Here is an 11,699-nt window from a genome sequence, read left to right on the forward strand (position 1 = left end):
AGCAATCAGTAAAGCAGCTTTCCTTATTATGTAAATAACTTTGGTGTTTCAAAAAATATTTTAGGAGAAAAATAAAGCATAAAACTGGCCTCTCTCTTTATAAGTATGTTGAATTAGTCTGCAGCTTGTTATGTTAAAATACTAGCTTTGATGACTTCTCTACAATAACTTGCTGTTTGTTGCAGTCCCACTTTTGTATGACCTTTTGACAGTGCTCACAATTTATTTCTTCTATGAAGAACTTTCTTATTTGAACTTAGTCACATTTTTTCACATGTTAAAAAAACGCAACAGAGTAAAAGTTCTTTTCCTTTTGGTTTACTTTAGACAAACAACTTGAATTTCTAGCCATCTTATTTTTATTATTGTATATATTTGTGATGCATTTGTGTTGTGTCTGTGTGCATATTTGTACAGTAACAGTGATAGCTTTTGTAGTAAGCAAAGGTTCAAGAAATGAATTTTGTGTTTATTCTGAAATAGTATTATCCGTAGTCAGATTTATCTTCTCTGTGAGTATATTCTATAGGACTGGTCCCAGCTTCCCTGCCAGTCCTGTTTTGAGAACACCACTTTAATTGGAGCAGATGAGAAATACTGCACATGATGGAAAGAATAACTGGGCATGCTTTGTGCATCTGGAGCTTTCTGGTGACTCGTTGTGCTTACGATTTTCTGGTTTTGCCATTGCAAACTTGTTACCTTTTCCCACCAGCCGTAGGTGTAGGTCAGTTGGTCCTATTGTGGTTATACACTAATGCTTAAAGGCTCTGTACAGTAGTGGTTCACAATATGTCAGTAGAATTTTTTGGACAGGAATTTCACCTGCTCGGTTTTGCTTGCTCAGTACAAATTACCCTGTCTTCTCCATTCCTTGCATTAGTTTGCAGGTGCTACACAATAGCTTGTCTCTAAAGCTGGTCCCGGTATGCTGTGAATTACTGTGAATTCCTTCATGCAGGTTTTTTTTTCTTGAAGATCATGCTAGGAAAGGAACCTTATATTCAAATTACTTGTGTGATACAACTATAAGCCACAAGAAAAGAATATTACATATCCAGATTATTAAAATAGCTGATATTCTGTATAAGTTTTGTTACTTTTGAATACGGAAGAGTCCAGTAGCCGTACAGTACATGACTTCTGATAGGTATGGCTTTAATGTTTTGAAGTTATTAAGTAATTAATTGATTTCATGTAAATGTTTTGTTCTGTTTTTAATCTCAAGTTTAAGAAAATTAATGTGAATTGCTGAAAGGTCGTTTTGTGATGTGCTTCCATTTATTTGCTTTTAATTTACTAAAGAAAAAAGTAAAATTCGTATTTTTCTTTTTCTTCTGATTTTTAGGTCACTCTGCAATACAGTAAATGCTTACAGCCTCACCTGCAGTAATTGTGCAGAAAACTGCACCTATGTTCTTTTTAGTAATAAGATCACTTTTCTAATGGACCTGTTGGTACACCAGTTTACGGTATGTAAAATACCTATTTTAATTTAGAAATTTTTGTATGCTTCACAAACATGTTAGAGTATTTACAGTATAAGGACACCAGGAGATATATGAGAATAAAGGCTCAAAAGAATAAGATTGTTTTGTTTTATGTATTTTGTAGCTGTATCTACTGTACTTCTATACAAACAGATATACTTGCTTCTGCTAATAAATTCTGCAAAAGCATACGTACCGGGAACTCTAGTGAGTGGGCAGTATTCTATCCTTAACATCTTCTGAGAATTTCTTCTTTAATTCACCCTATAGGAATATTTAAAGTATAGAATATTATGAGTTGACCATGTGTGTTTGATTCTTATGTGTTTCAATATTGGGAATATAAGTCAGGTCAATATGTTATTGTAGTTTGATTTGCTGAAATGTGTAAGTAGCAGGACTCTTTAACTGTGAAAGTTTTAATTTTCAAATGTTTCATTTAATTTGAAATGTCATTAAATATTTTATTTGAAATCTCATTTTTAATTCATAGTGACCTGCTCATCATAAGATATTTAGTCTTGGTTTTCTACTTATAAATTGTGTGTATGTGTTTTCATGAGCCAAGCAGTTTGTTAATTGAAAAGTTATGTACATACTTTAAATAATTTAAATGACGCTGTTATAGCCATAGGACTGTTGACGAACACTTTAAAAAGATAGTCCGAAGGTCCTTGACACAAAGGAAACTGGAATGCAACCTGTGCATTCTCCTCTAAGTAGCTGCCAGCTCATTGTGCTTCACCAAATCTTTCCAAGAGGATTCCAGGTATTAGATTTCAAATATACTTAGTGAAAGGTGCATGTATTGTGCTAGGCCAGTCACAACACTGCTGGCTCTCTGCAGAGCGAGCCAGAGCACAGGCTGCGTGGGTAATTACACAAGAGATGAAATCCTTCAGCACTTTACAAGTGACAAGATTCATTCTGATGCCAAACACCTTCCCTTTTCTCAGTGTAGCACTGTGCAAACAACGTGCACTTTTCCTGAAGAAATACAGAGGGTATTTCTTAGAAAATGTTGGCCACCTAGAGATCAGAGATACTACATAAGAAAAATTTGCTATGCTTAGAACCGTTTTCAGACTGTTGCCAAATACTACCCTTGAATTGCAGCAAAACTGTAATTAAAGCCTAATGTTTCCCATGATCCACAGTGGGCTTTTCTTTCCTATGCATAAAGTCTCTTATGTTCTCTTCAGGCAAAATTGGCCCTTAAACTAGGATATCTTCATAGTTCCATGAAGTACATATTTAAGTACAAAAAAGTAAATACAGTGCTGCTTTTCTAACCCTGATTTTTCTCCCTTGAAAATACAATAAATCAGATCAAGTTTGAATTTTTCTTTTTTACAAAAAAGAAATGGACAAATCGAGAGCACTTTTTTTAGTTGCATCAAGCTCTGGATGCCAGAATATTAAAAGATGTCCCTCCAAAGAATTTAACTGCCTCCTGTATTCCTAGTTTGGTGAGCTGTACGATGCTGCCTTTGCCTGTGTTTTGTGTATTTCCACTTAATGTTGGAAAATAAACCCCAAGTAATACCAGGAGTAATAAATGAGAACATGTATTTGCAAGGTTTTAACAAATTGTTAAACAAGTATGCCAGTATTTGCTTAATACAGAAACAATCCGGTTTTAAGAAACCTTTAAATATATTCTTGAATACAGCCAGTATGAAGCTTGCTTCCAACCAATTTAATGTGGTTTTAGTTTTGGTTTTATTCGTCAGTCAAATGCAATGTCAGCTTCACTTTTGCTAAAACTCAGAGCTATAAATTTTAAAGAATAAAATTTAAAACAATCACTCTCATTGGTGACAAAATGTTCATTTTCTTTGCATAGGTGTAACATTTTTCTCCTCAAAATATTACTTGAAGAATTATAAAACTACAAAAATATTTTTTCTTCGATGAAAGCTTGGGTACTAATGGGAAATAGTAGAATAACAAATGGACTGTATTTCTTATTTTTTCGTGACACCCAGCCTGCCCAAGTTAATTGTTAGTAGTGTCCTGTTTAGACCTTCCTTTATCTCATACCTAAACAGACTGGTAGGAAACCTTCTGTAGACTTGACTTACATTTTACCTTTCTTAGCCTCCTTAGCTCAGGTACTGCCTAAGTTGGTGTTTGTTGAGGTCAGTAGTAGTGTGTTTCCTGATTTCAGTGGTTAGTGGATTAAACGTTCCCACCTACATTCACAGAAGTCTTGTGCTCCAGCTGTAACTTCATTTGTTGACAGGCCACTGTCTGTGCTCTTCTTTGTCTACTGTACCTAGAAGATGGTTGCAAACTAATAAGAACTTTTCTAATTATATATTTTGGAAGGTTTCACACTGAGAGAAACAAATAATTACGTGGGGCTGTAAGCATGTAAGGATAGTTTTTTATTTTGGTTTGGAGTATTTGTTTTTTTTTTTCCTAGTCAAGTGACAGCTGTCATGTACTTTTCCATGAAGATATCTGAAAAAGCCATATATACAAACCATACATATCTGTGCCTGCATTTGTAAATAATTTTATGTTTAGTAAACAGATTGGGGTTTTTTAAATATCTATCCTTTTATGATTTCATGATAAGAAAAGTATTGACAGTTTGTTTTCTACCTATGTATGTTCTCAGACAGATCAAAGGGAAATTTCAAAAAGCTTTTGAGAGTAACAAACTGGACGAGACCACCATGTCCAGTAAAAATCCTTAGAAGATTTTGTTCTTTCATTCAGATCTTTCCCACCATAGCATACCTGCTGTTACCAGTTAAAGCATAATGCAAATCCATACTCATTAAGAATTAGAAATTGAGACATTTTTATTGTTATATTTCTTTGTTCACATAAATATGCAAAATTACATGGATTCTTTCTTGCTTCATTTTTGAATTGCATACTACATGGAGTTGCAAATGACTGGCTTGAGATGTGCATAGCAGTGACTTTCATTTATTCATGGGCATTGTTGCTAATATCCTGCACATGCAATAAAATTTTTAGACTGTTTTTCTTTCTGTTTAAGTGTAATTGCTAAAGGCTAGAATCAGATTAATTTTATTCCTTTAAGTAGATATGTAAACATGTAACACATAGGCTTGATTTCAGAAGCGAAAAGCAAACAAAAAAAAGTCTTGCCAATTGCTCTCTAGCAGTCTGACTTTCCAGAGCTGGTTGCCATTTACGGCTCTGGTTAAAATTTTGAAAAGTTCAAATTGGATTGTGCGCTGGTTTTGGCTGGGATAGAGTTAATTCTTCACGGTAGCTAGTATGGGACTATGTTTTGGATTTGTGCTGGAAACAGTGTTGATAATAGAGATGTTTTCCTTACTGCTGAGCAGGGCTTACACAGAGTCCAGGCCTTTTCTTCTCACTCCGCCCCACCAGCGAGGAGGCTGGGGGTGCACAAGAAGTTGGGAGGGGACACAGCTGGGACAGCTGACCCCAACGACCAAGGGGATATTACGTACCGTATGACGTCATGCTCAGCAGTAAAACCAGGGGGGAGGTTGGCGGGGGGGCTGCTGCTTGGGCACTGGCTGGGCATTGGTGGGTTGGCGGTGAGCAACTGTTTTCATTTGCATCACTTGTCTATCTTGGGTTTTATTTCTCTCTTTTTGTTATTTTCCTTTTCCTTACAATTATTATTATTGCTTTTTTAAATTTTATTTCAATTATTGAATGTTTTTATCTGAACTCATGAGTTTTCTTACTTTTATGGTTCCAGTTCTCTTCCCTCCATCCTCTTGGCGGGGAGTGAGTGAGTGGTTACGTGGTAGTTAGTTGCTGGTTGGGGTTAAACCACGACAGATAACTATGACTTTTTTTTTTAAAGGTAATATTTAAATGCATAATATCTGAAAATTCGAAGTAAAACATCATTAGTGAACGTAAAAATATGTGAAATGAACATTGCAATTTAAGTAGAGATCAAACAAATGTGGAGATCAAGAGTGAGTTGCTTGTTACTTTTTTCTTCTCCAAAATACAGTGCTTAAATCTGGACTGTATTGTTGCTAAATGGCCTGTGAAATTTTACTCATGAAGTACAATCACTTTGACTGGATTTAAGTTAATCTGGCTATCTAGTTGCAGTGAAGTAATTTTTCTCCACCATTTCTTCACTGGAATGTGCTGCCATTTAATTTGGGTGCTTCAAAATGACAGTACACATCCTATTGCAGTTGCTAGCTTCTTAACCATTTGTGGTCAGTTTTTTAATCTTCTGTACTGCAACAAGTAAGGCAGCTTCATGTTTGCACTGATTATGATAAGAATTGTAAAATCAAAGGTACATACATGCTTCTTGGCTGTTCTGGTCCATTTTGAAATTACATTCTGTCTCCATAATATTCAGCTGATATATTGTGGCACCGACAGTACTCCTAGCCCCTAATAACGAGACAGTGTGGTGAGTTTCTACCTTTCAGATCACCAAGAGATCTAAAAAACCTGCTCTCCCTCTGGTTTTGGTTCTAGTCGGAGACTTGAGGACCAGCACCTAGAAGTATCAAGGTTCGCAAAAAAAGTGCCTTAGTTGTCAGCTCTGTGGATCAAGTAATTTCTAATGCAATTCAATCAGTGTTGGCAATGTAAGAAAGCACAGAAAGTTCATGTCTTTTTAATAATGTAACTTTTAAAAGACCAAACATTTTCTTTATTTGCTGCAGTGGGAAGCCAGTGTGTTAATCCTGTAGCAAATCTTGAAAATAGGGCTGGGGTCAGAGAAATGATGACATATTAAAGTATTCAGGAGTAGGGGATTTAAAAAGGGGAACCTTTGTCTGCACCATCTTAAGCCCACAGACTTCCTGGGCCATTTCCATTTCTTTAGTTCACTAGTTACTACATAGAAGGTCTGACATCCTATAGATACTGTTTTGAAGGTATACATTTTCCAGCGTGTTTTTGAGGCAAGCCCAATGACTTAAATGTGCAAAATGCACAAGATCACCACTGTTAATGGGAGAAGAATACAACATAAGTGACCAAATGAACAGAAATTGGGTGCTTCAAAAGGTTTGAAGACTTTCCATTTAAGTTTAGCAGCTCTGTATTTAAAATTCTTCATGGCTGTGAAGGATTATGCTTTTTATGAGACAAATAAAAACATAAATGAATTTTCAGTGGCAGAGATCTGTGTTGCTAACCGGAAACTGTGTGGGGTTTTTTGGTTTGTTTTTTTGTTAGCACAGGAAAAAAAAGTGCTCTGATATCAGAGGTACTTTTGGTGACATGAGTCAGAATAGAGTAACATTTTCAGCTATATTAAATGTGTGCCTAAGTGCTTTACTGGATTGGGGCCATATTGTTCAGCATCTTGCAGGATTAAGTCCTAGATGCTGGACAGAACTGAAGAGCTTATGGCAGGGCTGCGCAAGCAAGGGAATCCCTCCACAAGGGGAATTCTCTGCTGAATGGCTTAACAGTTGTGTGGTGACTGTACCAGAGCTAAGAATCTGGTCGTCAGAGCATTCTGGTTCAAGAGCTGATTTAAAGAAAGTAGGAGTCTTGATTAGGTCCAGCATAGGCAGTCATCATAAACGCTAGAATAGCCATGAGATGTTGGATATGCCAAATAATTGAACAATAGTTACATTTTTCCTGATTTTCCTTTGTGATTTAAAAATATTTTCTACCAATTACTTGACAAGTCAGTTTAAGTATGTAATTGTACCTATGGATTTGTGTCAGTTAAACTGTTAAACCTATTACACCTCAGAAATAAAAATGTGTAATGTTTTAACGTTTACTCGTCCAAAGACCACATTCAACAAACGTTCTCTGAATATCATTACCTCCTTGTCTAATGAACACAAAGAAACCAGAGTTCAAAAGCTTTCATAATTACACTATTAAATCTTAAGATTTCCTACCCTCTTGCTTGATACAATAATCAACAAGCAAAATAAGACATCACGTTTGCAAGTACCCCAATTAATTTTGAACATAAATCTCAACACATTTTCACGCTATCCTGATAATTACTTCTTCGGTAAAAGAGCTGATCTTTTGTCACTCATTTGAGTTCACATAAATGGAAAATGTTAAAGGTAGGAATTAAGTTCAATTTTACCCATTTTCTGTAAAAGAGTATTTCCTTCTACTCCTCTTTGACACACACAGTGTAAAACCCCACATTTGTTCTCAATTTGTATTAATACACACACACACTTTCTGCAAAAATCAAATGTGAAAAATCAGCTCTGCAGTAAATGATAGTATTAAGAGTGCTAGATCTATTTATTTTACAAATTAGGAAGAATGGTTTTATATTAAAACATGAACTGGTGTAGCCAAGGGCTAGATACTTAGAAAATACAGTTCTCATATGTACATTCAACTAGAAGACAAAGATAGACATTATCTGTTTATAGTACTGTTCATGACAGCAAATAGAAGGCTCTACTGCAAAATATTATTTAAATCTTTTAAGAAATAAGTTATGTAAAATTTTTTTCTTAGGTGAAGAAGCAGTGAGTAGCATTTGTTAGCAATTTTTAAAACTTGGTGTTCCTAGTACAAAGTCACCACATTTAAATTGATTTATACACTGCAAAGCTTAATCCATCTGTTTCAGTAGGCAATTAGAATCATTAGACATGAATTATTTTAGTCAACAGAAGTTACTGGAGCAACATAATAGTATTTTTCCTATTGAACTTGAATAAGCAGCTAAAGACGTTCTCACTTGCTCATTTGGCTCGTCACCAGCAGCAGACTATTACAATGAGTTTTAAGTACCAACACAAGGCTCAGAGCTAATGAATAATAAAGAAATGTGCATGTTGTTCTTTGTCACCAAGTGTTACCAAATCCCTCCTGATACCTATACAGGGAGGAATGATTTTCTGTGACCTCACTTGCGTATACCAAGTGTAAATTATTTTAACCTGGAATGAAAATAAAATTTCGGCCAATATTGATCACTGAAAACATCACAGTGTTGAAAGCCTCAGGCTGTCTCATAAAAGTGCCTCCACAGAGGTCTGTTGGTGCATGGAGTCCAGCAGCATTAAGCACAGTGAATGTACGAGGAGCCCCGTGTCTTGTTTGATGCATCTGTGCTGCCAATATTCTGCCTGTAAAACTGCAGGACTTCCACACAGTCTTCACTTTACTGTTTGATTATAACAGGGCAGAATTTCAGCTGGTTTAAATTATCTCGGACTGCAGAAATGAAAAACAAACAAACAAAATTTTATTCTCCATGAGGATTTCCTTCCAGATCTATATCCTGCATATAGATTTGTCTTCAGATTTACGTGTTGTACATCTCAACTTTACTGCCTTTTTTAGGAGTGGGCTGTAGTTTAATGATTTAGAAGAATGGGATTCTGTTCCTCTGAGGTCTTTCAGAGAGAACTGCATGTTGTGATTCTAACATGATTGACAAGTGACTGACATCTGATGCACGAGTGTAGTGGTCATCAGATGATATTTTATATTGAGATGTTCAGACCTTAGTTATGGAACATGTTTTTTCCTGCTGTCATTAATATGTAGGTATCCATAAAAGTGCTCAGACTTTCTCCATGCCTAATTTGAGATTTGTGGGTGGAAAGCATTTCTCGTTGCATTTTTTAGAACCATAGTATTCCTGTCGTCCTTTACAATATTGTAGTATGACAGGTTGTGCCCTAGAATTTGTGCAATTTTTCTGTCTTCTCAGATAGCTCCTTAGTTGGTTTTTGGGTTGGTTGGTTGGTTTGGGGTTTTTTTTTTGCGGGGGGGAAGGGTTGGGTTCTTCTCATCAGATTTGATCAGTAAAGTGTGGTTTTTTGGTTGTTTGGTGGTTTTTTTAATATACCTCCTTCCCTCCCTAGGAGAAATTTCTACTTCAACTGCCTTTCACTTTTTACAAAATCGAGACTCTCCTCATTTTTGTAGACTTTGGAAGAAGTAGCAGTTCTCTTTCTTTTTGAAAAAAAGATGGATGAGAGAAATGTGAATCAAAGAAAGATTTGGAGCCTTGCATTAAGGGTCTTACTGCCTTTGAGGAGTACTTAGCTCTTTGAAATACTTAGCTACTTTGGGTTGGCTTTAGTAGTAAACTGCTCGACTGAGAAGTTTTGAAACTTATTAGGAAAAGATAATTCTCTTGCAGGCTTTTTCAGGTGTGAAGGGGAACCACTGTAATTCATCTGTCTCAATTCAGTGAAGGTTGCCCTCTTTCGCTGGCTTAGAACAGCTGTGTATTACCCTCTTTGTGTACCTCAGCAGGTAATATAATTTGTTCTGAATTCAGTTATGCAGAAACTCAGCAGTACAACTGAGTACCTCATTGTAGATTGGAAAAATGTTGTATTTTCCAATGTCCTTTGCTGGTGTTGCCAGACGGCACCTTCTGTGGCCTTCCCGTGGATGTGTAAACTACTGCTCAGATACTCTGGTGTGCTGTTTCCTACAGGCAAACTAGTACTGTTCCAGATACAATTTTTTTTTTTTCGTAAGTTATGTTTGAGTTTTATCACAATCCATCTCACTTTTTTTGGTAAAAAAACCCTCTAATTGTTCTAATACTAAAATTCCACATAAAATACTTTGGAAGGATGCTTACTTTAGGATATTTTTGTAATTTTTTGTTTGTGGGTGATTTATTTTTTTTTTGCTATGAAGGAGAAAGTGCATCGGGAATCAGATCTCCTTGCGAAGATCATTCATCTTGCCTGCAAAGTGTATTGTCTTTTTCTGTGAAGAGCCACAATTGTACCTGCTGTGTCACAAGAACTTTTGCCTTTCAAAGTACTCACTTTTATAGGGTGTTTGTTTAGGACTAAAACTGTGGGGTAGCCTTCTGATGGAATATTGTGTTTTTCCAAAGTCAAGTAGGGAAATACCATACAACGGTAAATGCTATTCCTTCCACAGATGACAGCTATTTTTCCTCTATACTACTGAGCGCTTTGTGTATCCTAGATATTTAATATGGCTTTGTGGTAACACAATGTAATAGTCAAAATGAACCATCTCAGTAGTTTGTTTATTTGCAGTCAAGTTGAAAAAAAAATTTTTTTTGCTGATGACTCATCAGAAATCCTGTGTATGCATAAGAACATAATCATACTAATGAAATACTCTGCTGCTGTAAGGCTTCCTTCAGTTCTCATACACTAAACTCTGCTTTTACTTGATTTATTCTGTTTCAGCTTTTATTGTCTTCATAAGGGGTATAGACCTTTTCTTGTACCCGAAGTACTTTAATGTCCATCAGCACTGCTAGAATATGTTACTTTATTATTATTTTTGGTGTACTCATATGCAACTTTTTACACGTTTCTCTACAAGCTTTGATTATTTTTACTGAATTCTGGTTGGTTTGTTTTTGGTTTTTTTTTGTTTGTTTTTTTTTTTTCTCTTAGGTTAGTGTTCCAGATGACCATAATGCTACTTCAGGCAGAAGTGCAAATAAGCAGGTATTTGAAGGTTTAACGACAGGACTTCTGAGGATAACTGCTGTGATTTTTAGATGTCTAATCTCCAGCTTCCCAGATGGAAACAACCACTCTACTGCACTGAAGATCTTACAGGAAGTGAAAAGTAAATCCTCACAAGTGGAAGCTTTCAACAGCAGAGTCCAAGACTTAATCAGGTTAAAAAAAAAAACCAAACCCAAAAAACCCCACAAACTTCTCTAAACCTTCTTTACTACAGAGAAAGAAAATTGCAATGATTTAAGAAAGGAACAAACTGCTTTAACTCTTAACTTAGTATTTTGTGTGTGTAGTCAACAAGACTATTGAAATGCAACATTCTCAAACAAAAATTCTTCAAAAAACTGCCGACACAGAAATACAGAAAACCAAGAATCTTTTAATTTTTGACTTGGTTTTTTGTGTTCTTTCCGTCCGTTTCATCTCCTAATTACCTGGGAGTCAGCTTCCATATTTTCATTATTTTCTAGCAGTTCTCTATGCCAGCTGTGTATGCCCATAGCCCGGGTGGTCCTGATTGTCATGTTTGCATTCATATAAGCTTGCCATGAAATATATACTTCCTATTATAAAGATTACCCAATAATTCTTACAATCTGATTTCAACCTTTATAATGTAGCTGTATTTTAATAGCAACTTTCTAAGTATATTTCTTGAGCAAAATTTCAATCAAAATACCTCAGTGAGTTGTAACAATCGAGTAAAAGAGAACATGTTGTTTTTCTCATTTTTACTTGAAACATTCTAATTCTTTGGTAAAAACACTTGAACCTGAATATATTT

General features: G+C 35.6%; 1 protein-coding gene across 1 annotated transcript in view; it reads left to right on the top strand.

The window, feature by feature from the left end:
* The window catches only part of LOC104160400 (S phase cyclin A-associated protein in the endoplasmic reticulum-like), a gene marked incomplete at its 3' end in the record, with an annotated part of 128,296 nt that extends 117,223 nt beyond the window's left edge, over window positions 1-11,073 (top strand). The window contains 2 exon segments of the mRNA XM_009698512.1: window positions 1,349-1,472; window positions 10,844-11,073. Of these exon segments, the coding sequence (XP_009696814.1) occupies window positions 1,349-1,472; window positions 10,844-11,073 (354 nt within the window).
* Window positions 11,074-11,699: the final 626 nt, after the last annotated feature.

This window comes from Cariama cristata, unplaced genomic scaffold, assembly GCF_000690535.1.
Source record: "Cariama cristata isolate BGI_N322 unplaced genomic scaffold, ASM69053v1 scaffold3274, whole genome shotgun sequence".
Taxonomy (NCBI): Eukaryota; Metazoa; Chordata; class Aves; order Cariamiformes; family Cariamidae; genus Cariama; species Cariama cristata.